The 24,553-nt window shown below is 39.8% G+C and overlaps 1 protein-coding gene across 2 annotated transcripts in view; it reads right to left on the bottom strand.

Annotated features, from left to right (window-relative positions):
* Window positions 1-1,097: 1,097 nt before the first annotated feature.
* taf1 (TAF1 RNA polymerase II, TATA box binding protein (TBP)-associated factor) overlaps window positions 1,098-24,553 on the bottom strand; it is a 160,428-nt gene continuing 136,972 nt past the window's right edge. For both annotated transcript variants that reach the window (XM_060832748.1, XM_060832749.1), the window contains 2 exons: window positions 16,552-16,729; window positions 1,098-2,992 (listed from right to left, as the gene is read on the bottom strand). In XM_060832748.1, coding sequence (XP_060688731.1) covers window positions 2,770-2,992; window positions 16,552-16,729 — 401 coding nt within the window. In that variant the 3' untranslated portion in view covers window positions 1,098-2,769. The remainder of the gene's footprint in view (window positions 2,993-16,551; window positions 16,730-24,553) is intronic.

The raw sequence follows: 24,553 nt of genomic DNA, 5'->3' as shown, positions 1-24,553 counted from the left end.
TACAGACTTTTTCAATTTCTTATTTAAGAATAAAAAAAACTCTCGGTCTTCACTGTAGACCCTTAAAAAAAAACTTTTAATAAAAGTCAGTTTGAAAAAAAAATGTTTTTGAATTGTTAATAAGACACAATGGAAAAAATCTTATTTTAGAAACTATGACTATAATAACTGTAAAAAAAACTATTATAAAATTTAAGTAAGTATGCAATCACAGGAGCATCTGCAAGATCCACCCTGCTCCTGCCTCAAATCCATGTTCATTTTCACACCTTTCTCTTTTAATACTTATGATCAGGTTTCTTCCCCGCTGGAGCATTGAAGTGCTGTTAAATGAAGATAAAATTTTTCCATATGAGTCTGTGGTGCAGTTTCCCTCACCAATTTCTCTGCAGTCTTTGACACAGTTCATCACATCATTCTCTTGCAATACTTTTTTCCTGTTCTGTGACCTTGCTTGGTTCTGAATCTCACTATATCTGAGCTAAATAATTTCTCAGTTCATACAAAGAATTTTTTAACTTGTATTCTATCCTGAACTGTGTTCAAAGACTTGTCCTTCATGAACTGCATCACTGTAAATTCAAAACTCTCAATTCTTTTAACTCTGGCTTCTTATGAAACCATCCCAAATCTGTTCTTGCAGTTGCTCTCTGAACACCTTTAGACTCTATCCTTCCATTACCCATACATATTAACCTACTTGGAAGATTTGCATGCTGAAAACACTGACTTCTCCTAGGCTGCACTGATAGTCTCTTTCACTCATTAGCCATAAGTCGTCTTCACTAACCCACATGAGCTCTTCATCATATGAACTCTTACCTTCAAATCTATCCACTGTGTCATACCATTCTGCCTCTACCTCCTTTTCTAACAGTTCCTTCCTTCAGTCTTCTATTCAAGGTTTTGTTCCTTAATGTTTATAACAGATAAAAAGTGTTGTTTTTATTTACTAACTTGAGGAATAGCTTTGAAATTAGGAAAATCAACTCCCAAAAAACATTTGTTTAAAAAAAAATTCAGACATTAAGTATATGTCATTTGTTTCTAAAGCCAAATAAACACTAAGCCACAAACACTACACAAATATTACCTTTACCTGAGATTTACAACAATTTGTACTACATATGTAAATGTATTAACAATTTTCCAGCAATTCAAATTTTTGGTTTCCAAAGTTCTGACATTCTAAACAGTTTTAGTTGATCATTTACAACAGACTTAAGATATTACAAAATTGCAACACACAGATCACAACAGGTAACAAGAAATAAATTCTTTTCTCTATCCATAATGATCAAAAGAACATCATGATTTTGTTTTTTTTACAAAAATTACTCGCCATCACCAAAACGTGATCAATTGTTACAATTTTATGGGTATCCTGTATTCCATTCCTCAACTAAGTGGCAGTTTGATCAAGGAAGTAGACCATAGACTGCAAGGAATATATTTGACTGTACACTACCATATTCAAGCTAGTTCTCAACCAGACATTGCACACTTGGTTCCAGTGAATGTCACTGGTGATTAGGACTGGGAATTCAGACCTCGTGATATTGAAATCAGCTAAACATAAATTGCAAAAGATGGAGCTTCCTAGTAGGTAATGGGTACAAGTACACACCATAGTGTCCTTGCCCATCAAATATTGGGGTGCTATCATGATACAGAAACAAATCAAGTTAACGCCATGTTTTGAAAGAAGGATGGACACATCTTCTGAAGACAAATAACAAGATTCAAAGCTTGATAGAGAGTTGTCTATCCAAGACCAATGCAAATACAGACTACTAGTCAAGATGTTTCATTACTTATGTGATACATTTCCAAAGTGTACAATAATTTCTTGAAATTACTTCTGGTCTTTGGTTTTTATTTTTACATCTTCCAAGATGTAATGGCACTTTGAATCTTGGAGGAGGTTTGCTCTCATCATTTTTTCAGTTTTCATGCTGAACATATCATCAATGTGACATAAAGTTGGGTAAATAAATATCCATCATTCCCACAGTAGATGTGAATATTAATTCATCCACTGGTTCAGCAATATTCAGTCTGAAATTTGGCAAAGCTTTGTACAGTTGTCACATTGTTAAGCAAGATGTTATGACAATTCATTTGTAAAACCCATATTATCTGAACTGCTACAACACTTTAAAAAAAAACTATGATTATGTGGAAATCCCAAGACATTAAAATTAAAAAGAATAGCAAGATCTCTATTTGAGATCTCTGCCTTTTCAAAAATATGTTTTTCTTTCCTGCAAAAGTTACAATTAATATTTGTTTTGCATCTGTTCAGGGTAATGTTTTAAAACAGTAACATGAAAGTTTATGATGCACCATCACTGACAGTGAATGTGCTTTACAAACGGAAAACATTACAAATTGTCAAACTCCGATTTACACAAAATCTTTGTCCATCTTCCAAGAACAAAGTTTATAAAGATTCAGTACAGGATGTATTTTGGTATGAAGCACAATTTGTTATTGGGCTTTGCACGGACTCTCTACTTTTGTACAACAACATTATTAACCATATACATAACTCAAGTGTACTGAGGCAACTGAGCAAAAATATGTATGTTTTGCTTAGATGTGAAATCATGTGTTGTCACAGTTTTACATCAGTTAATGAAATCTACTTCCACCTTGTACCTCCATCTTGGTGCGTATCTACACTGAAGTCATTCCCTTTAGTCTTTTCAACCACAAAAGATTGTTAGGGTCATCTGCATATCCCATTCTGTAATGTATCACCATGTATCAGGTTTCTATGTCTGAGTCTATATCAGTGTCCCCGTCAATGGAGTGGAATTCCTCGCTGTCCTCCTCATCCTCACTCAGTTGTACCTCATTAAGAACACTTGGTCCATGCCTTTGTTCCTCATCTTCTTCTTCCTCAGACAGCTCATAGTCACACCCTCCACTGCTAAAGGTGGTATCACGAGTATTTGATTTGAGCTCAGTTTCTTCATAGCTCTCATAGCTGGGCAGTGGGGTGGGTAAAGAGAAAAAAGTTGCATTATTGTTTAATTAAATCTGATTTAGCTGAATCACAAAAGATCCAGGCTGACATTGGTCTCAATTAAAAGATATAATATTTGCACTATGTTTCATCTTGATAGGAGCCATAGGAGCACTTCATAAAATAATTTTGTTTTCAAGTCTAGTAATCTGCTTCACATGTCAGTCAAGCAATTGTCATTAGTTCAGTGTCTTAATGATCGCCTTTGATGTACCACAAAATTTCTATCCTTGGAACTTTACTATTCAAGATCTATGAGGGGTTTCTTAACAATTATATCTGTGATTCCAGCACCATGATGGTGGCCTTCAAGAATTCTTGCAAAGAGCAATGTAATAGAACTATTAACTCCTCGGTCTGTTTTGCAGAAAATATCTGGCTGATCATCATGAAATTGGCTGCAGCCAATCTGGATTTTGCTGCTTTGAGTTTATTTCACAGGGCAGCAAGGACAGGAAGCAAGAGGCAAATGACAAGGCAGCAATAACTGGAAGAAAAAAAAACTTTTATAGAACTCAGTGTAAAAGAACTGTCTCTCACTTGCTGACCATAGGTAAATTCCAGGGCCTTCAAAATGGTATTTAATTCACATTCTCCTCCCATTCTCAGTGTGGTCACATCAATTTAAATTGCATTAAAATGGGATGGATAGTGGAAAATGGTCCAGAGCACTGATTTATTCACAACTCCTTCACAAGTTAGTCACCTTCAATCAGACTACAAAAACACAACCACCACCAGAGGTGGACTTTACTCTTCATTTGGTCCCAATCCAGTGTATCCCTAACAACAAATTATGTGGAAAACTGACATTAATCAGAAAATCAGAGTCTGTGAAAGATGAGATCTTGTCCAGCGAACCAGTGTTACTTGTCCCAAATTTCAGTGGTTAAAGTACTTAAAGGCAGCTTCTGATGCTAGTGACCTGAAAAGAGTAGTCCTCAATTACAAGAAAATAGGTCAATGGAATACTTTTCTAAAGAGCTAAATCAAAACCAAAACATTCACTCTATACTGGAAAATAAATCCTAATAATTGATAGTGGCTTTTAAACATTTTGAAATATATGTTCATCACAGCTGCAGGGTAACACTGGAATACATTGATCAGGGCCCTTTAGCCCTTGTGAAAAATTTCAAAAATCAGAATGCTAGACGATTTTAATGGAGTTTACTTTCAGTTAAAAAGAAGTTTATACTGCGGGAGCAAAAACAACATAATTGCTGCAGCTTTGTCTAAAATTTAACTTTGCCTTGAATTCTGAGTACCAAAATTGATACTGTGTGCTTATATTTAAAAGTGAATGAGAGTTACTTGCAAAAGTTTTTTTGAACATTGTAAATTACAGAATTTCATTTCTCCAAGGGTAGAGGTGTAACAAAGATGCTTTTGTAGTGATAATTTGTAGTGAAGAAGAAATACATGGACCTTTTACAAAAGTATCATTGAAAGGACATTGGGCTTTTTTTCTTTGAAATTACCTCTTGGAAGTAACATTGCTTAAACAAGCTGCTTGGATTTGTTTACTATAAGTTATAAACCTAGGTTCATGTCTTCATTTATTATTTTTATATTTCTTAAACCCAATTAATGCATCGTTTTATTCTAAATCTAATGTACATAAAGTATACAATTGTCCATATCAGTAACTGAGTAATGTATTTAAATTCATGTTGCAGAGTGGAACAGTAGGACTGGAGAGAGACAGTGCACTCCTACAGCCTCAGTTATAATACAGCCCTAAGTATAATTCTAAAAAATAAAAATATATTTCAATTAAAAAAAATTGTTTGACATGATTTGTTTAAACATGTGAAATATTAATACATGTCACAGGCATTTCTTTGAGCATTTAACGTATCCTTGACGATGACAAAGTCACCATAGTATTAAGGACCGCTCGGCTGCTGTCTCAATTGAGAGAGATGACTGATCATAGTTAAACTAGAGGATCAACACACCTAAGGTTGAGAGGAGAGTCCTTCATGATAACCTCAGCCGGTGCGATAGCAAATTCATTTGAAGAGCTTAATCAATTTCAGTTAGCTATGTGTTAAATTTTTAAGTCATATTGTTAATGCAATTAGAAACCACAGATGAACAGAAGCAGACTTAAGAGTACAGGAGCTGCACTTATCTAGTCTTGGGTGACATACAGACAATACTTGTGAAAACTAGGAAAAACAGCAGAAAATGTAATACTTACTTTGTAATGATGTGTTTTAAGTGTATGATGTGTATCTGGAGATGTTTAACTCACAAGAGTTAATTTTACATTTCACAGTGGTAAGACTGGCTGTCCCTGCTCATACATGAAATAAATAATTGCTAACCTGATTTGTGTAAATCAAAGAAGTTGTTTCTAAGTGAGAAAAAGTAACTGGAATACATTGCGAGACAACACTGCCTTTTTTCAAGCAGTGGGGTGAAGCTAGGCCACAAAACAAAGGAAGGAAGATAGGAAGGAGTGTTTGTGTGTGTGTTTTCAGGAATGCTAAGTATAGTTACAACTTAGAGTTATGCAGCACAGAAACACAGCTTTCAGTCCAACCAGTCCAGGCTGACCATAATCCCAACCTAAAGTAATCCCACCTGCCTGCACTTGGCCTATATTTCTCCAAACATTTCTTATTCATGTGGTAATCAAAATGGCTTTTAAATGTCATAATGGTACCTATATCCACCACTTTCCCTGGAAGGTCGTTGCACACATGAACCACACTCCGTAAAAAACAAATTGTCCTGTCTCTTAAATCTTTCTCCTCTCACCTTAAAAAATGCCCCACCCTTAAAATTGCCTACCCTAGGGGAAAGACACCTGCCAATCACCTTATCTATACCCTTTATTATTTTATAAACTTCTATAAGGTCACCCCTCAATCTCCTGTGCCCCAGTTAAAGACATTCCAGCCTATCCAGCCTCTCTTCAGAACTCAAACCCTCCATTCCCTGCAACATCCTGGTGAATCTCTTCTGAACCTCTGCAGTTAAGAATATCCTTCCTGTAACAGAGCAACCAGTATTGTGCAAAGTTCTCCAGAAGAGGCCTAACTAATGTCTTGTACAACTTTAATGTAATGTCCCAACTCCTTTATTCAAAAATCTGAACAACAAATGCAAGCATGCTAAACACTTTCTTAACCACCCTAGCCACGTGTCACGCAAACTTCAAAGAATTATGACCTGGAACCCCTAGATATCTCTGTTCTATAACACTACTGAATCCTTAAATGTAATTGCATAGATTCTGCACTGGTTTGTTTTACAAACACACAACACCTCGCATTTATTTAAATTAAACTCCACTCTTCAGCCCATTTACCCAATTGATCAAAATTTCTTTGTAATTTCAGATGACCTTCTTCATTGACCACTACACCACCAATTACTTACTGTTAACAGGATTCAGGGAGATAACTCCCTCTGTTCAAACTCCTGTTGAATACTCAGGACATGAAGAGATTGCAATGTGTAGGGAGACAGGCTTGGGGAAGAGGGAAAATCAAGAAGAGACAGTTGCAAGGTGGGGGGTGAAAGACAGACAGAGGTAGGGTGTCTGACCAGGAGAAACAGACTTCTTTATTATATAATAAGGTGGTAGCTTCAGTTTGGATTTTGACAAGAGGAAAGGCTTCTCTTCTACAAAGAGAAAGCACCTAAATTGCTTTTCTTCCTGTATGGAGAAATAACAGAAAATCTGGTGGCTATTCTCTCACACTATTTTTCTGTAAACTGCTATCTGTAATCAGCTCTATCTTGCTAAAAGGGAAAAACACCTTCGCAGGCACCAAAAGGCAAATCCTCAAACCAGTGAAGGTAAGACTTGAGAATCAGCTTATCAACAAATTTACATCATTCACAAAGAATTGGAACGAGTCAAAAGAAAGCCGAAAGACAACAACTTATTGATAACTGCGATCCATTCTTGACCAGAATTGTGCTTCTCTGTCATTTGCCCCCACCCGCAATACTTGTGTCTTGACTCTTTGTGTGTTTTGTGTGTGTATGAAAACTTCACGACAGGGATAGAGTTTAAGTTAGAATTATACATTAGCAATTCAACTTGCTCATTTTCTGCCATTGGTTAAAAGCAGTTTGATTACAATAAGTAGTTATTTTCTTGTTATAGTTTTCATATTCTGTTAACCTGTATTAGAAAGGAAAATTTAGTTGGTTTGATCAAATTTTCATATTTGTGGTGGCTCTGGAAATAGCGGGGGCTTGATTTCCAACACATTATCTAAATGAGTCATTGAAGTATATGTAGGAAATATTTGTGAGAAGCCTAGTACTCTTTGATCCCCTATCGAAACATACACCATGTCTCATATGCCGTGGATAGGGGAGACCAGCATCTCACGGTCTCGAAATCGTGACTCCCAAATAGCCAATTGTACACAACAATGTCATACCTGCAACCACAGAGCAGAGTCATACACAATTATATAGAATCCATCAGCTTCAGTTGCCATGGTGAGGAGATGTCACCCCAACTAATGTGCATTAAGTCTGGGAACAACAGAAGACTCTAACAAGTTAGTTAGACCAGGAAGGTGTGACATACCCAAGGGCACAGTCATGATGTTTAGTCGTGATGTGGAGGTGCTAGTGTTGGACCGGGGTGGACATGGTTAGAAGTCACACAACACTATGCTATTGTTTAACAGGTTTATTTGAAATCACAAGCTTTCAGAGAGCTGCTCCTTTGTCAGGTGGAGTGAAGAGAAGCACATAATATTTAATAAGGCAGTTTGGCCAGTCACATGAGAAGAGTTTTGGATCATACAAAATACTTAGGAATAGAAAGTCATGGTCAAAAATAGGAGATACTGAAGATGTTGGCCCCTGCCCCCAACCAATTCTGTTATCGATAGTGACTTTTGCCAGACTGTAATCAACAAACTTGTGACAAAAATGACCTAAACGTCAATCACAATTCAATCTTTGAGCCGGTACCATTATCATAGAATTCCTATAGTGCTGGAGGAGTCCATTCAGGGCATCAAGTCCACGCCAACCCTCTGAAGATCATCCTACCCAGCCTGCACATCTTGGGACACTATGGGACAACTCAGCATGACAAATTCACCTAACCTGTGCATCTTCGTTCTATGGGAGGAAACCCATGCGTACACAGGGAGATGGTGCAAATTCCACACATGGCCAACAGGCTGAGGAGTGGCAGATGGAGTTTAATTTTAAAAAATACGAGGTGCTGCATTTTGGGAAAGCATATCTTAGCAGGACTTATACCCTTAATGGCAAGTTCCTGGGGACCTGGACAAGGAGACCTTGGAGTGCAGGTTCATAGCGCCTTGAAAGTAAAGTCTCAGGTAGATAGGATAGTGAAGAAGGTGGTTGGTATGCCTTTCCTTTATTGGTCAGAGTACTGAGTATAGGAGTTGGAATGGCATGTTGTGGCTGTACAGGACATTGGTTAGGCCACTTTTGGAATACTGTGTGCGATTCTGATCTCCTTTCTATCAGAAGAATGTTGTTGTGAAACTTCTAATAGTTCAGAAAAGATTTACAATGATCTTGCCAGGGTTTGAGCTATAGGGAAAGGCTTAATAGGCTGGAGCTGTTTTCCCTGGAGCATCGGAGGCTGAGGGGTGACCTTATAGAGGTTTATAAAATCATGAGTGGCATGGATAGGATAAATACACAAAGTCTCTTCCCTGAGGTGGAGGAGTCCAGAACTAGAGGGCACAGGTTTAGGGTGAAAGGGGAAAGATATAAAAGAGGGTAGTACGTGTATGAAATGAGCTGCCAAAGGAAGTGGTGGAGACTGGTTCAATTGCAATATTTAAGAGGAATCTGGATGGGTATATGAATAGGAAAGGTTGAGAGAGACATGGGTCAAGTGCTGGCAAATGGGACTACATTAGGTTGGGATATCTGTTCAGCATGGACGAGTTGGACCGAAGGGTCTGCTTCTGCGTTGAACATCTCTATGACTTTATAAGTCACCTAAGGGTGCAATCAAATCTGAGTCTCTGGCACTGTGAGGCAGTGGTGCTAACCATTGAGCTAGGTTGGAAAGGTTTTGCTAATTTCATAAAAGTCATGGATAGATACTGCACTGACCTATTAGGAATGGAAGAACTAAGATGGTTAGAATCTGGTCAAGTGCAAAAGAACAATCATCTGCTTTACTTGTCAGGTGGTGAATGGTGTTATGATACCAGTAAGAAGGCTATTGGCCAGTTCAAAGTGATCATGATTAAGGTCAGTGAAAGGCCTTTTGATCTAATTATCCATACACAAAAGTTCACAGTAAGCAAAAAAAAGGAAATTTATGACAACATCAAATGTTACGATCGAGTTAAATCAAAGCATCAAACACCAGCAATGCACATTGGTCAACAGAACTTTGGAGCGAAAAATGAAAGAGGAGAGATACTGATCAAATTTTGTTAAGCACCTTTTTTTAGCGACCAAAAGGACAATACATTTGGAAAGTTTCAGGCAATAGATTAAGTGATGGTGAAGCAATGCTTTTAAAGCAACATACAAAATAATCATATCTAACCCAGCACAGATATTAATTAAGAACATTGTCCTGTGACAAAAATTGAAGTAGAACTGAAAATAGCAAAAACATGGTGGGCAATCATTTAGATTTTGAACAATGAAAACTGATGACAGGTATTCACTTTAGAAGAAAAAACACATTTAAAAGCCTCAAATTTGAAGAATCTGAACAAAGTTCTCAGAACTACAAAATGAAAGCCCAATGGAAAAATATGAAGTACTCAACATGCTGCAAAGCAAATAACACCAAAACAGAAAAGAAAACAAGACATGTTAAATTACAGAAAATAGAAGTAGGTCATTCGGCCCTTTTAGCCTGCTCTGCCATTCAATACGTTGTGGTTGATCATCAAATTCATTACCTTTTCCCTGCTTTCTCCACTTGATCCCTCTAGCACTAAGAATTATTAAATAACATGCAATGTTTTGGCCTCAACCTCTTTGTGACAGAGAACTTCACAGGTTGACCACCCTCTGGGTGAATAAATTTCTCTTCATCTCAGTCCAAAATGGCCTAGCCATATCTTTAAACCATAACCCCTGTTTCTTGAATCCTTGGTAATCAGGAACATCCATTCTGCTTTTACCCTATCTAGTCCTGTTAGAATTCTAGAGGTTTCTATAAGATATGCCCATCCTGCTTCTAAACTTCAAAGCAATCCAGTCTCTTTTTCAAATGTCAGTGCTGCCATCCCAGGAATCAGTCTGGTAAACTTCCACTATTCTCCCTCCAAAGCCAGAGCATCATTCATCAAATAAGGAGAACAAAACTGCACATATTGCTCTAGATGTAGTCTCACAAAGGCCCTATACATTTGCAGCAAGGCAACCCTGCTCCTGTACTCGAATCCTCTTGCAATGAAGCCAACATACCATTCTTCAGCTGGACATGCATTCTTACTTTCAGCAATTAGTGCATAAGGACATGAAGATCTCAGCACACCTCCACCTTTCCAATTCTTTGCCACTCAGAAAATAATCTACCGTCCTGTTTTTGCTACAAAAGTGAATAACCTGACATTCAACTATATTATACTTCATCCGCCATGTACTTGCAGAGTCAACTTGTCCAAATAACACTATAAAGTATCAGTGCATCCTCTTCACAGTTCACATTTGCATCCAGTTTTGTGTCATTTCAACAAGTTACAATGTGAGGATATTATACTTAGTTCCCTCATTTAAATCAATAATAATATATTCCAAATAGTTGGAGCCTCAGCAGTGATTCCTCGGGTACCCCACTAATCACTGCCTGCCCCTCTGAAAAAAGACCCATTTATTCCTACTCTTTATTTTCTGTCTGCCAACCAGTTCTTCATTCATATCTATACACTATCCCCAATCCCATGTGCTTAAATTTTACATGCTATTATTGTATCTGGTCCTTATCAAAAGCCTTTTGAAAGTTCAAAAAAAGCACATCTACTAGCTTCCATGATCAAATCTGCTCGAAAAATTCCAGTAGATTTGTCAAGCATGATTTCTCTTTTGTAAATCCATGGTGACTCTGCAATCCTGTCAATTTCAAGTGCTTTTTTTTTATAATGGACACTACCATTTTCTTCCATTACTGATGTCAGACTAACAAGTCTACAATTCCCTGCTTTATCTCTCCTTCACATCAACAAGCCTACAATGTATTGGAAGTGTTCCAGAATCTACAATTTATAGAGAGGTAGACTACCATAGAGTCATACAACATCAATCCAATTGGTCTGTGCTGACCAGACAATACCTATCTGACCTAGTCCCATTTACCAGCATTTGGCCCATATCCCTTGAAATCCTTACCATTCATATATCCATCCGGATGCCTTTTAAATGTTACAATTGTACACCCCTCCACCACTTCCAGATGATCACTAATGCATCCATTATTTATAGGACCAGTTCCTTTCATAGCTGAAAAATGTGTTGCTGAAAAAGCACAGCAGGTCAGGTAGCATCCAAGGAGCAGGAGAATCGATGTTGCGGGCATAAGCCCTTCTTCAGGAATGAGAAGATTGCACGTCAAGAAGGCGGTGCTGAGTCCGAGGGTTGGAACTGAGATAAGATGAGGGGAGGGGAAATGAGGAAACTGGAGAAATCTGCATTCATCCCTTGTGGTTGGAGGGTTCCTAAGCGGAAAATGAGGCGTTCTTCCTCCGGGCGTCGTGTTGCCATGGTCTGGCGATGGACGAGGCCAAGGACCTGCATGTCATTGGCGGAGTGGGAGGGGTGAGGTTAAAGTGTTCAGCCACAGGACGGTTGGGTTGGTTGGTGCGGGTGTCGCAGAGGTATTCTCTGAAACGTTCCGCAAGTAGGTGGCCTGTCTCCCCAATGTAGAGGAGGCCACATCGGGTGCAGTGGATGCAGTAAATGAGGTATGTGGAGGTGCAGGTGAATTTGTGACGGATATGAAAGGATCCCTTGGGGCCTTGGAGGGAAGTGAGGGGGGACTGCAATTTCCCCTCAGATGTGGTTAACGATGCTCTCCACTACACTTCCTCCACTTCCCGCTCCTCCGCCCTTGAAACCCACCATCCAATCGCACCAGGACAGAACCCCACTGGTCCTCACCTACCACCCCACCAACCTCCAGATACATCGTATCATCCTTCAACATTTCCGCCACCTCCAAACAGATCCCACCAAGGATATATTTCCCTACCCTCCCCTATCAGCCTTCCGGAAAGACCACTCCTTCCACGACTCCCTCGTCAGGCCCACACCCCCCACCAACCCACTTCTGGCACCTTCCCCTGTAACCGCAAGAAATGCAAAACTTGCGCCCACACCTCCCCCCTCACTTCCCTCCAAGGCCCCAAGGGATCCTTCCATAATCGTCACAAATTCACCTGCACCTCCACACACGTCATTTACTGCATCTGCTGCACCCGATGTGGCCTCCTCTACATTGGGGAGACATGCCGCCTACTTGCGGAACGTTTCAGGGAACACCTCTGGGACACCCGCACCAACCAACCCAACCGCCCCGTGGCTGAACATTTTAACCCCCCCACCCCCGCCACTCTGCCAAGGACATGCAGGTCCTTGTCCTCCTCCATCGCCAGACCAAGGCAATACGAAGCCTGGAGGAAGAGCGCCTCATCTTCCGCCTAGGAACCCTCCAACCACAAGGGATGAATGTAGATTTCTCTAGCTTCCTCATTTCCCCTCCCCTCATCTTATCTCAGTCCCAACCCTCGGACTCAGCACCGCCCTCCTGACCTGCAATCTTCTTCCCGACCTCTCTGCCCCCACCCCCTCTCTGGCCTATCACCCTCACCTTGACCTCCTTCCACCTATCGCATTCCCAACGCCCCTCCCCCAAGTCCCTCCTCCCTACCTTTTATCTTAGCCTGCTTGGCACACCCTCCTCATTCCTGAAGAAGGGTTTATGCCGGAAACGCCGATTCTCCTGCTCCTTGGATGCTGCCTGACCTGCTGCAAATGTGTTGCTGGTCAAAGCACAGCAGGCCAGGTAGCATCTCAGGAATAGGGAATTCGACGTTTCGAGCATAAGCCCTTCATCAGGAATGAGAGAGAGTAGCCAAGCAGGCTAAGATAAAAGGTAGGGAGGAGGGGCGATGGAGGTGGGATAGGTGGAAGGAGGTCAAGGTGAGGGTGATAGGCCGGAGTGGGGTGGGGGCGGAGAGGTCAGGAAGGAGATTGCAGGTTAGGAAGGCGGTGCTGAGTTGAGGGAACCGACTGAGACAAGGTGGGGGGAGGGGAAATGAGGAAACTGGAGAAATCTGAATTCATACCTTGTGGTTGGAGGGTTCCCAGGCGGAAGATGAGGCGCTCCTCCTCCAGCCGTCGTGTTGTTATGTTCTGCCGGTGGAGGAGTCCAAGGACCTGCATGTCCTCGGTGGAGTGGGAGGGAGAGTTAAAGTGTTGAGCCACGGGGTGGTTGGGTTGGTTGGTCCGGGCGGCCCAGAGGTGTTCTCTGAAGCGTTCCGCAAGTAAGCGGCCTGTCTCCCCAATATAGAGGAGGCCACATCGGGTGCAGCGGATGCAATAGATGATGTGTGTGGAGGTACAGGTGAACTTGTGGCGGATATGGAAGGATCCCTTGGGGCCTTGGAGAGAAGTGAGTATGGAGGTGTGGGCGCAAGTTTTACATTTCCTGCGGTTGCAGGGGAAGGTGCCGGGGGTGGAGGTTGGGTTGGTGGGGGGGTGTGGATCTGACGAGGGAGTCACGAAGGGAGTGGTCCTTGCGGAACGCTGATAGGGGAGGGGAGGGAAATATATCCTTGGTGGTGGGGTCCGTTTGGAGGTGGCGGAAATGACGGCGGATGATACGTTGTATGCGGAGGTTGGTGGGGTGGTAGGTGAGAACCAGTGGGGTTCTGTCTTGGTGGCGGTTGGAGGAGCGGGGCTCAAGGGTGGAGGAGCGGGAAGTGGAGGAGATGCGGTGGAGGGCATCGTCGATCACGTCTGGGGGGAATCTGCGGTCCTTGAAGAAGGAGGCCTTCTGGGCTGTGCGGTGTTGGAACTGGTCCTCCTGGGAGCAGATGCGGCGGAGACGAAGGAATTGGGAATATGGGATGGAGTTTTTGCAGGGGGCAGGGTGGGAGGAGGTGTAGTCCAGGTAGCTGTGGGAGTCAGTCGGTTTATAGTAGATGTCTGTGTTGAGTCGGTCGCGCCTGACCTGCAACACATTTTTCAGCTCTGATCGCCAGCATCTGCAGTCCTCACTTTCTCCCAGTTCCTTTCAGACTGGTCACTTACGGTCACTTTCCCCGAAGGACATCAAATTGCTAAAATGCAGTTATTCCTTTCTCAGTACAGAATACCCAGTCTCAAATAGCATGTTTTTCATAATTTTCCCAAAGTGTTGTTCCAGAAAACCATCCAAAAAGTTACAGCAATTCCTCTATGGTACTGTTTCTGATTTGATTTGACAAATCTATATCCAGATAACCACCCAAAATGTTACAGCATTTCCTCCTCTATAGTATTGTTTCTAATTTGATTTGACTTGACAAATCTATATCCAGATAAATGTGAATGACAGATGAGATACTAACAATGATAGAAAGAGCAAGCAACAGAAACACACACCAGTGTAAGGAAATTGAACAGAAAGTAAAGGCACTAAGTGAAAAGAGTGGTATAATGAGATGGATGCTGAAACATTGGAGCTGGGGAAAAAAATTACAAAATGGGAACTGTGCACCAGAACATCAAATCTTTGACAAATAGAAAGAGGTAACAACAGATAACAGATGCATAAAAGGCATAGACGCTAAAATATTGCTTGAAAGGGATGCAATAGCAAAACAATAGTCAAAATAGACACGGACCAAATACTAAACTATAGAAGCAATCATCCAAACACCCACAAACGAAGCTGCATTAGGACATTATTTCAATGAGCCACCACCTACTGCAGCACCTAGGAACTACGAAGAGCAGAAGAGAAATACCTATACAGCGTATTCAAGAAGAACACAGTCCACCAATTCCTCAGCAACAAACCCAAACAAGCAGATGCAACGTACCCAGAAACCCTAGCCACTTTACCATACATCAAAGACATCTCTGAAATGACTTTCAGACTACTCAGTCCTCTTGGCATCATGGTTGCCCACAAACCTACCAAAACGCTTAAGCAGCAGCTAATCAACTTAACAGACCCTATACAAACAACAAGCAAAACAAATATCATTTACAAAATAATTTGCAAGAATTGTAACAAACTCTACGTTGGACAAACAGGCAGAAAATTAGCCACCAGGATAAATGAACATCAGCTGACCACAAAAAGACATGACACTATCACTATTTTCTCTACATACACATGAAGAAGGACACCACTTCAACTAGGGCAACAGGTCCATTCAAGGACAAGTCAAACAGGGACAGGCACGAGAATTCCTTGAAGCATGGCATTTCAACTGGAACTCTATCAATAAACACATCGATTTGGATCTCATCTACTATCCTATAGGAAAAGAACCAGAAATGACATCACCCACCTAAAGAAACCTAAACACGTAAATAGAAAGCGGGACATCCCACCAAGTGCTTCACCAGAGGCACACTGATGTTACCTAGTAAGGTGATGAAACATCTGACAACAAACCCTTTAGCTCTGCGAGCAAACCTACATAGAGGAGGTAAAGAATGTTTTTAAGTTGATGAGTACAAGAAAATGTCTGGTATAGACAAAAAGTATTGAAAAAGACTTGGGAAAACAGAATTCTAAGTGATAACAGAAACCTATGAACAAATAAACATCAAGGGATATTTTCCAAGTGATTAACTTATTCATTAGTTATCTCCGAATCTTATAGGAATGGTGCAATGATTTTATGATTATAAACTAATAAGTCAACTAATTAAAGCAATCTTAAAAATCAGAACAAAAAGAAAAAAAAAAATTAAAGGAATATTTGGTAAAACTGTCTGAAAATAACTCTGGAGTAAGAACACTGAAATATCCTTAACCTAAGGATATTTTCAATAACTACCCAGAAGTAAACAAGAATCTATGTTTCATAGATTATGAACAAGTGTCCAATCATGTTTATCATCAAAAGTTAATGCATGTGTTGCTCATATGTTATATGACAGTAAAGTTGCTAGATTTATTTACTGGAATCAATAGTGAGCATCAGGTTAGAAGAGAGAAAATCAAACGTGTTTTAAGTGAGGAGAGACGAGTATGCCAGGGATAACATTGTCAGTCTAGACACGGAACCATCGTTCAAAGAAAGGTCATATTACTATTAAAATAATTCACCCAAATATTCAAGCTGACTGAGAATAGTTAAAATAAGTAATTCTTCATCATGTAATCAAAGAGAATGAAAGAACTTGTGTGTAATTGGGTCAAAGCAAGAGAAACGAAGTGTTTGATGGTACTATCAAAAGTGTCTGCATTTCTTTGTACATCTGTTTACACTTCTTTCTGCACATTAACTTGGTCCCTGCTGGTTCAAAGGGAAATGCCTTTTAAAAAAGTGATAAATCCATCCCACTCAAATTAATTTTACCTTACGTTACTGTCCTCCATGATCTGAGAGGTCTCACCACCATCTCCTTCATAAGACATCATGCTTTCCTCATTCTCCATTCCCATGCGTGTGCTCTCAGGTATTAGATGAGGTTTTTTTGGTCGAATGGCAGGCATTTCAACATCAGAGTCACTCCCACTCTCACTGAGCTGAATGGCTATTTGAAAGAATAAAAGTGCTCACGTTAACCAGCAAAGTTACCATTGTCACTCACTAAGTAGGAACCTCAAAACAGTGTTGTTTGATAGTCAAGGTAGGAAACTACCACTCTCCAAAATGGTACAGGCAGCAATTCAGTTTTTTTAAGATTACAAGTAGCATAACAGAAAGTCAAGTGCATCCTAACGTATAATCCTTATTCATCTCAAAATAATAAGACAGTGCAATACTTAACCATGTTTAAAGGATTTTGGTATGTACATGAATCTCTATTCCCTCATTTACAGGGGAAACATCCATTGAAATCATTTTAGTTGCTTAGATACGAGTAAATTTCTAATTTGCGTATGCATAAAACGACACCCCAAAATAGCTTTAAACTTGTTGATGTTAGACAGTCTAAAGTATTGTCAGATAAATGTGAAATACCTGAGGACAGAAGACACCATTGAAGTCAAATCTAAAATAAACACTTGATTTCTTTATCTCAATTGCATTCAAATAATTTTCATTAAATGAAGGGTAGTGGTACCAAAGAGTAATCCATTTCCTGTTTATTCTGCATTTAATCATGGCAGACCTGTCTTGGAATGCGTCATAGTAAATTTTCAACTTCGATCAGCCAAACACAAAACATGTGCAATGTTAAAACATATTCACTGTGTGCATTAGCTGAGTTGTCAAAATTTGTTTTTTTCAAACAGATCACAATCATCTGCAACATTAATTATAAAGATGAACTTACAGTTTCAAGTCAGAAAGGAAAGTGTTTGGGACTTATGATGTTCACAAGTTACATGTACAATTTGGGCTAAATTCTAAATTAGTGGGTGACACCAAATTGTAGAATGGGGTGAAACAGTATTGCAAAACTCAACATGACTGCAATAAATTCCAGGAGGGCACAAATAAACTTGAAGAATGGGCAAATAACTGGCAAATGAGGTTCAATGTTGGGTGTTCAAGATGGCATAAGGAACAGGAGGATTTAAGAAGTATAATTACACCAAACACTGAAGATTCCACCATAGCTTAGCAAAACCATTAAAAAAAAGCAAACCATGCAATGGTTTTTATTTCTAGAGAGGGCTCAAAAGCAGGAAAAATATGCTGAAACTTAACTGAATCTTGATTAGAAAACACCAGTTATGCTGCATTCAGTTCTGGTTGCCATATTATGAATGGGAAATGGAAGTAATAGAGAAAGTGCAAAATTAGCAAGAGGGAATTGAGGCCAACTTGAGGAGGAGTGGATTTAGTGAGATCCAGGTACAGGACCTTAAATGAGCTAGGAGGAGCTTGGAGAGGTGGCATCCAAAAGATGGACCTGAGGAGGGGTGAATAAAGCATGACCCAGGGTCAGGCCTTCATTTACCCAGAGCGAGTTATGAAAGGTGAACCTACAGAGGTTGGGATAAATTGAAACACAGGCTTGAGGCCTTCATTTAGCTAGAAGAAGTTGAGAGAGGTGCTGATGGAAGCCTATGTCACTTTCAAAGTCAGTAGGTGCTGAGTTAGAAATAAAGAAATAGTGACACCACAGGAAGGCTCTAAGTTGTTTGGTGAGTAAACTGTTGTTTGGGGGAATGGGAAGGCACTGGAGAAAAACAAATGTTTTCAACAATCCTCAAACTTATAACACATTAAAAGAAACTAGCAGAAGAGTAGAATGAAACTTGTGATTCTAGAACTTATTTTGTTAAGTGCTCAGCTTTATTGGAGCAAAAAGCAGCTTCAACTTAATACAACAACTGGTAATGAGAAGAGATGTTAATTTAATAATTAGTTAGTTCATTACAACACCTTAAAAATGGCAGAGTGAGTCGTCTGTTGTGACTGCACAATGTGGGATACCTGGACACTGGAACTGTCCAGGCAAATACATTTGCAATAAATGTGTTTGACTCGGGCAATTCTGGCTCAGACATTATGAGCTGGAAGCTGAGACACAAACACTGCGACTCATTAAGGTGAAGAAAACTTGACACTTGGTTCTAGGAATCAGGTGACACCTCAGAGGATAGACCTTTCTGATTTGATGAATGGCCAAGAACAGGAAGATTTGACTATGATTAAGTCAAGTATAAGGATGGGAAAGCGTTGGAGTTGTTCCGTTCTTAGAGTGTCCAGAAAAAGTGGTGACTGCGAGGTGCCTGAGCAAACTGACAGGCACTATAGTACAGGAAGCCATTCAATCAGGCACAGTCAATAGGAACAGAGTGGTCATGGGAGAAAGTACAGTCGGGGGTCACACATAATTCTAGCAGCTGAGAGCAGTGTGTCCAAGTGGGTGTGTTACCTGTCTAAAACAAGGTTTCAAGACATCTCCTCTGGACTGGAGACAAATTTGTAAAAAGAGACAAATTCTGTAGTTGTAGTTCTTGTAGGTATCAATGGTGTACGAGAATGAGGAGAGGTTCTGCTGAGGGAGTATGAGCAACTTGGTGCTAAATTGTAAAGCATAATCTCAAAGGTAATAATCTCCCGATTAGTACCTTTACAAATTGCTCTCGTCCAAATAAAATTAAGGAGTTAAAAGACTGGTGAGGGAGAAATGGATTTTGATTCATGGGATTTTAGAATTTTTATTGGGCAAAGCTGAAGATGGGATGGTCTTCACCAGACTTGCACTGGAAATAGTATTGGGGCGAGTCATATATTTGGGGATGTGGAGGAGATTTGAAACTAAATAGAGCAGGCAATTGATTAGGTAATAATAGTGGAAATGATGCTTCAAGTATGTCATGGAAGGGACAAAGCATACAAACCAGCAGATAAGGTTTGAGGTTATAGAAAGGCTAAACTAAAGATGGTACCTGAATACATGTAGCATTCATAAACACAGAAGTAGGCCATTCTGCCTCTCAAGGCTTTCCATCACAAAATAAATGAAGTGACAGCACAAACAGAAATGAATCTGTATGCTCTGGTAGTCATTACAGAGACATGACTGCAAGCAAAGACTAGGGATCTGAATCACAAGTACGATAGATAAGAAGCTAGAAAAAGATGGAGAAATATCATTTTCCATTAAGGATGACATTGATAAAATAGACAGAGATAACCTTATTTTTCAGACATCAGTTGGGTAGAGATCAGATATATTAAAGCTAAGGAGCTATTTATAATAATGATATAGAAACCCCATAATAGTAATCATACTGTATGAAGGACGTGCAGGAGCATAAGAGCTCGGCGCAGAGTAGGCCATCTGGCCCTTCAAGCCTGCTCCGCCATTCAATAAGATCATGGCTGATTTTTTCGTGAACTCAGCTCCATTTATCCATGATCTCACCATATCCCTTAATTCCTTTAGTGTTCAAAAAAAAATCTTCGCTTAAAAAACGTTTACTGAAGTAGTGTCAACTACTTCACTGGGCAAGAAATGATGAGGGCTTGTGAGAAAGCTGCAACAATAATCATGAGTGACTTTAATCCACATATTAATTAATGAATCAGATTAAAAAAGGTAAATAGAATGATGAGTTCCTAGTGTATTTTTCAGAATTTGTCTTACAGCAGCATGTTCAGATAGGAACAAAGACCTACCTACCAGACCTAGTGTAGCTCTGGTTATGTGTGATGAAAAATGATCAGTTATCTCATGGTAGACCTAGAAAATCAAATTTAGTTTGAAGGAAAGAACATTTTTCTAAGAGACATATATTTTAAACAAAATAAGGGCAATTACAAAGACATGATTGAGCTCTGAATCAAGCTGGCTAAAATGAACTGAGAAAATAAGATTTCAAGATAGGTCAGTCAAGAAGCAATGGCAGATATTTAAGAGAATACTTAAAATAATAGGAAAGGTACATGCCAATGAGGAAGAGAGATTCCAATGGAAGGATGCACAATCTTGGTTAACTAGGAAGTTAAGACTTGAAATTAAAAGAAAAAGCATAGAATTCAACAAAAATGAGTGGCAGGCCACAAGATTGGACAGAATATTGTTACTCGCCTGGAGTAGACTTCTAAATTGGTTTGATCCAGTCAGAGACCTGTAGCCTATTGCTTAAGGTTGAAGGAGGAATCCCTAGTACTTAACAGCCAAATTAATCAAGTAAAATAACTTAGAAATATCAATCTTATACTCTAATATCAGGTGCTCTTGTGGTGTAGTCCTAATATTCCTACCTCTGAACCAGTAGGCCCAGATTTGAGTCTCACTTGTTCCAGAGGTGTCATGTAACACATCTGAACAGGTTGATTAAAAACATCTATACACTAACATAAATAATCAACCTTACAAATACCTAAACCAGCCAGCAATGTGCAATGAAACATAATATAAGACAGATTAAATTTTTTGTTGGGCACATACTCTTTCCTGAATTGTCTTCTGCATCCAGTACTACATTTCTGACCGGATGATTATGTCCTTTAAATGTGTGAAAGGTCTGTTAGTTCAAGCCACTTAAGTGAAATACTCCACTTACTGGAGATGAGAGTTCTCAGCCTCCACACAGTACTGTTAAAGGGGCTCAGACACTGAAACAACCTTGCAATTATATCAGAGTTACCATAAACAGCAATGTAGGAATACGTAGAACTCACAACACTCCACTATACTACACTAGATGTGAACTTCAGAGTCTTGAGAGAACATAGACATGAACAAAGGGAGGAGGATTCATCTCCTCTAACATAATTGAAGAACCAGAGCCTGGTATACAATGATTACCATGTACTGCGGCATTTAGTATTTAAGTACAATAACAATGTTATTGTGTTCTTGGCTTGCCTTTTCCTTCACAAATCTTTCTTGAACCCAATCTCAGTGTAGCATAAAACCACGTGACAAAATACTCAAACAAGATTAAGTCAGTTTCATATCAAAATAAAGAACAGCAACAAATGACTGAAAGCTTAATGAGAGTCAAAGTACAAGAGAAAGTCACCTAGAAATATAAAAACACACTAAGAATTTCTAACCTTTTAAAAAGGAAAAGGGCAAATAAATGAATATTAATCCTCTGGAGAAAAAACAAGTAATGATGGAAAATAAGGAAATGGTGACTAAACCAAACCAATAAATTGTCTGTCATTGTCCTCCAGGTTACAAATAACAATCCAGAAATAAATGTCAACCAGGAAATTAAACACAAGGAGGAGCTTTAAACATTTGCATTCATCAGGAATTGCAGCTAATTTGCCAGTTAGCTTACTGTCTGTCACAGAGACAATTCTGAAATACTCCATAAGGACACGATGGACGGTTAGAAATCAGTGCAATCAGACAGTCAACAAGATTTTGTCAAACGAAAACCATGTTTATTTCCTTAATCGCTTATTTCCTCAAAGAACTCCAATGTAGATTAGAGAAAATCTATCAATGCACATTATTGATATTTTTAGAAGGCATCTGACGAAGGGCCATTTCAAAAGTGCAAACTATGCAAATTAGGAGCTCATGACATGGGGCGTGGCTTTGGCAATGTGATAGCTTCGACAGAGAATTGTTTCATTAAGAGGAAGTAGACAATGGGCATTGACAGGTCATTTTCAAGTTGGCAAAATGTGATAAGTCATAGAGTCATATACTACTGGGGCTTCAACTGTCTACAACATATATTAATGACCTCAATTAAGGAACAAAATGTAGAATCTGCTGATAAATTTTCTGATGACACAAAGATATGTAGAAAAACAAGTTGGACAGGAAATGATGACTCTGCAATGGGGTATGGACAGGTTAAATGAGTAGACAAAAATTTTGCAGATGAAGCATTATGTAAGAAAATATGAACATGTGCACTTAGACAGGGAATAATAGAAAAAGCAACATTTTATTTAAAGAGAGACATTACAAAACTCCGAAATGCAGAGTGACCTGAGTGTCCTGGTCCATGAATCTCAAAGTTTGAATGCAAGTACAGCAAGTGATTAGGAAGAGCTGAGGAAGACAAATGGAATTTGGTCTTGGGCGACACGGCAGCTCAGTAGTTAGCATTGCTGCCTCACAGAACCAGGGACCAGGGTTTAATTCCACCCTCAGGTGACTGTGTAGAGTTTGCACATTTCCTTTGTGTGCGTGGGTTTGCTCCAGATGCTCCAGTTTCCTTCCTCATTCCAAAAATGTGCAGGTTAGATGAGTTGGCCACGCTAAATTTAGCATAGTGCCCAAGGATGTGCAGCATGTGGATTAACCATGGGAAATGTAGGATTATAGGGGTTCATCTGGGTAGGATGCTCTTCAGAGGGTCAGTGTGGACTCAATGGGCTGAACGGCCTGGTTCCTGCGTTGTCGGGATTCTATGATTCCGAATGCAAAGGAATTGTAATGTAAAAGATTGTGCTTTACTAGAGCCTGTCATGATAATAATAACATAGACTTTTTAAAAATTATATTGTCTGATTTTATACCTGGGACTTACTTGGACCAAAATGGTTTTATAAAGGAACCAAAAGCAGTGAACTTAGCAATTACCTGACCAGACAAATGGTCAGTTTTCATGAAACAGATGACATTTGGACAAAAATAATCTGAACTGAAATTAATATTTAATCCAAAGGAAATAAAATTCTCCTCTCTCTTCCCCACATCGCAACATCAAGAGGCATGAAAATGTCCTCATCCCATAACTAATTTGTACATCAAGAGAACTTTTCACATTGATGATGAAGCATCAGCTAAAACCAGGAAATTCACAAACAAGCTAGTATTTCAATGAGCTACATTTGGCAGAGAAGAAAACATGGACTTTTTAATCGCAGAACTGAAACAGGCTAGAAATACCACCCTCCCTCTTTGACTCTCAAGCCACATAAGCACCGTCTGAAAAGAAGCATCAGAAAACTGAGAACTTAAGACTTTGGGAACGTTCACAACTGCTGACAGTTCCAGGAATGAATTAACCAACCAAGAATGTAGGTTTAACTGACACCTTAAATCACTTAAAAGATTTGAAACTTTATATTAATACAATTCGATACAGTACAGGAACAGGCCTTTCGGCCCAACAAGCCTGTGCCAATTCCTATTCCTCGTTTAGACCCAGTACTTATTGCCTTTGCACGGTTTCTACACCTCTGTTCACCTCCCAAGTCGTGTGTCTATCAAGGTATGCCTTAAACGTTGCTAACACGCCTGCTTCCACCACCACCACTGGCAGTGCATTCCAGGTACCCACCATCTCTTGAAATTTTTCCTTGCACCTCTCCCTTAAACATTCTCTCCTCCACCTTGAATCTCTGCCCTCTTGTAAGTTGACCTTTCCACTCTGGGGGAAAAAACCTCTGACAGTCCATCTTATCCACACCTCTCAAGAGTTTGAACACATCTATTAGGTCGTCTCTCAGCCTCCGTCTTTCTAGTTAGAATAATCCAGCTTCATCCAATCTCTCCTCATGACGAGAACTCTCCAGAGTGCTTCTCTGCACTCTCGCCAATGCATCCACACGGGAATGTGGCAACTAAAACTGCACACAATATTTCAAATGTCGCCCAACTGAAATGTTGCACGGCTGTAACATAACTTGCCAACTTTTATATTTGACGTTCTAGCAGACGAAGGCAAGCTTGTGATACATCTTCTTGACCAGCTTATCCACCAGTGTGGGCCACTTTCAGAGATCTGTGGACTTGTACACCTGAATTCCTCTGTACGTCAGTGCTCCTAAGGGAGTTGCCGTTTATTGTATGACTCACACCTGAATCTTATCTTCCAAAATGTATCACCTCACATTTGTTCAGATTAAAGTCCATCTGCCGTATCTCTACCCAAATCTGCAATTTGTTTATATCCTGCTCTATCGTTTGACAATCCTCATCACTATCCGCAACTCCGCCAATTTTAGTGTCATCTCCAAAACTAGTAAG

The sequence above is a fragment of the Hemiscyllium ocellatum genome, chromosome 11 (genome assembly GCF_020745735.1).
Source record: "Hemiscyllium ocellatum isolate sHemOce1 chromosome 11, sHemOce1.pat.X.cur, whole genome shotgun sequence".
In the NCBI taxonomy this organism is placed as follows: Eukaryota; Metazoa; Chordata; class Chondrichthyes; order Orectolobiformes; family Hemiscylliidae; genus Hemiscyllium; species Hemiscyllium ocellatum.
Note: the sequence above shows the minus strand (reverse complement) of the source record. Positions and strands in the feature narration are given on the sequence as shown.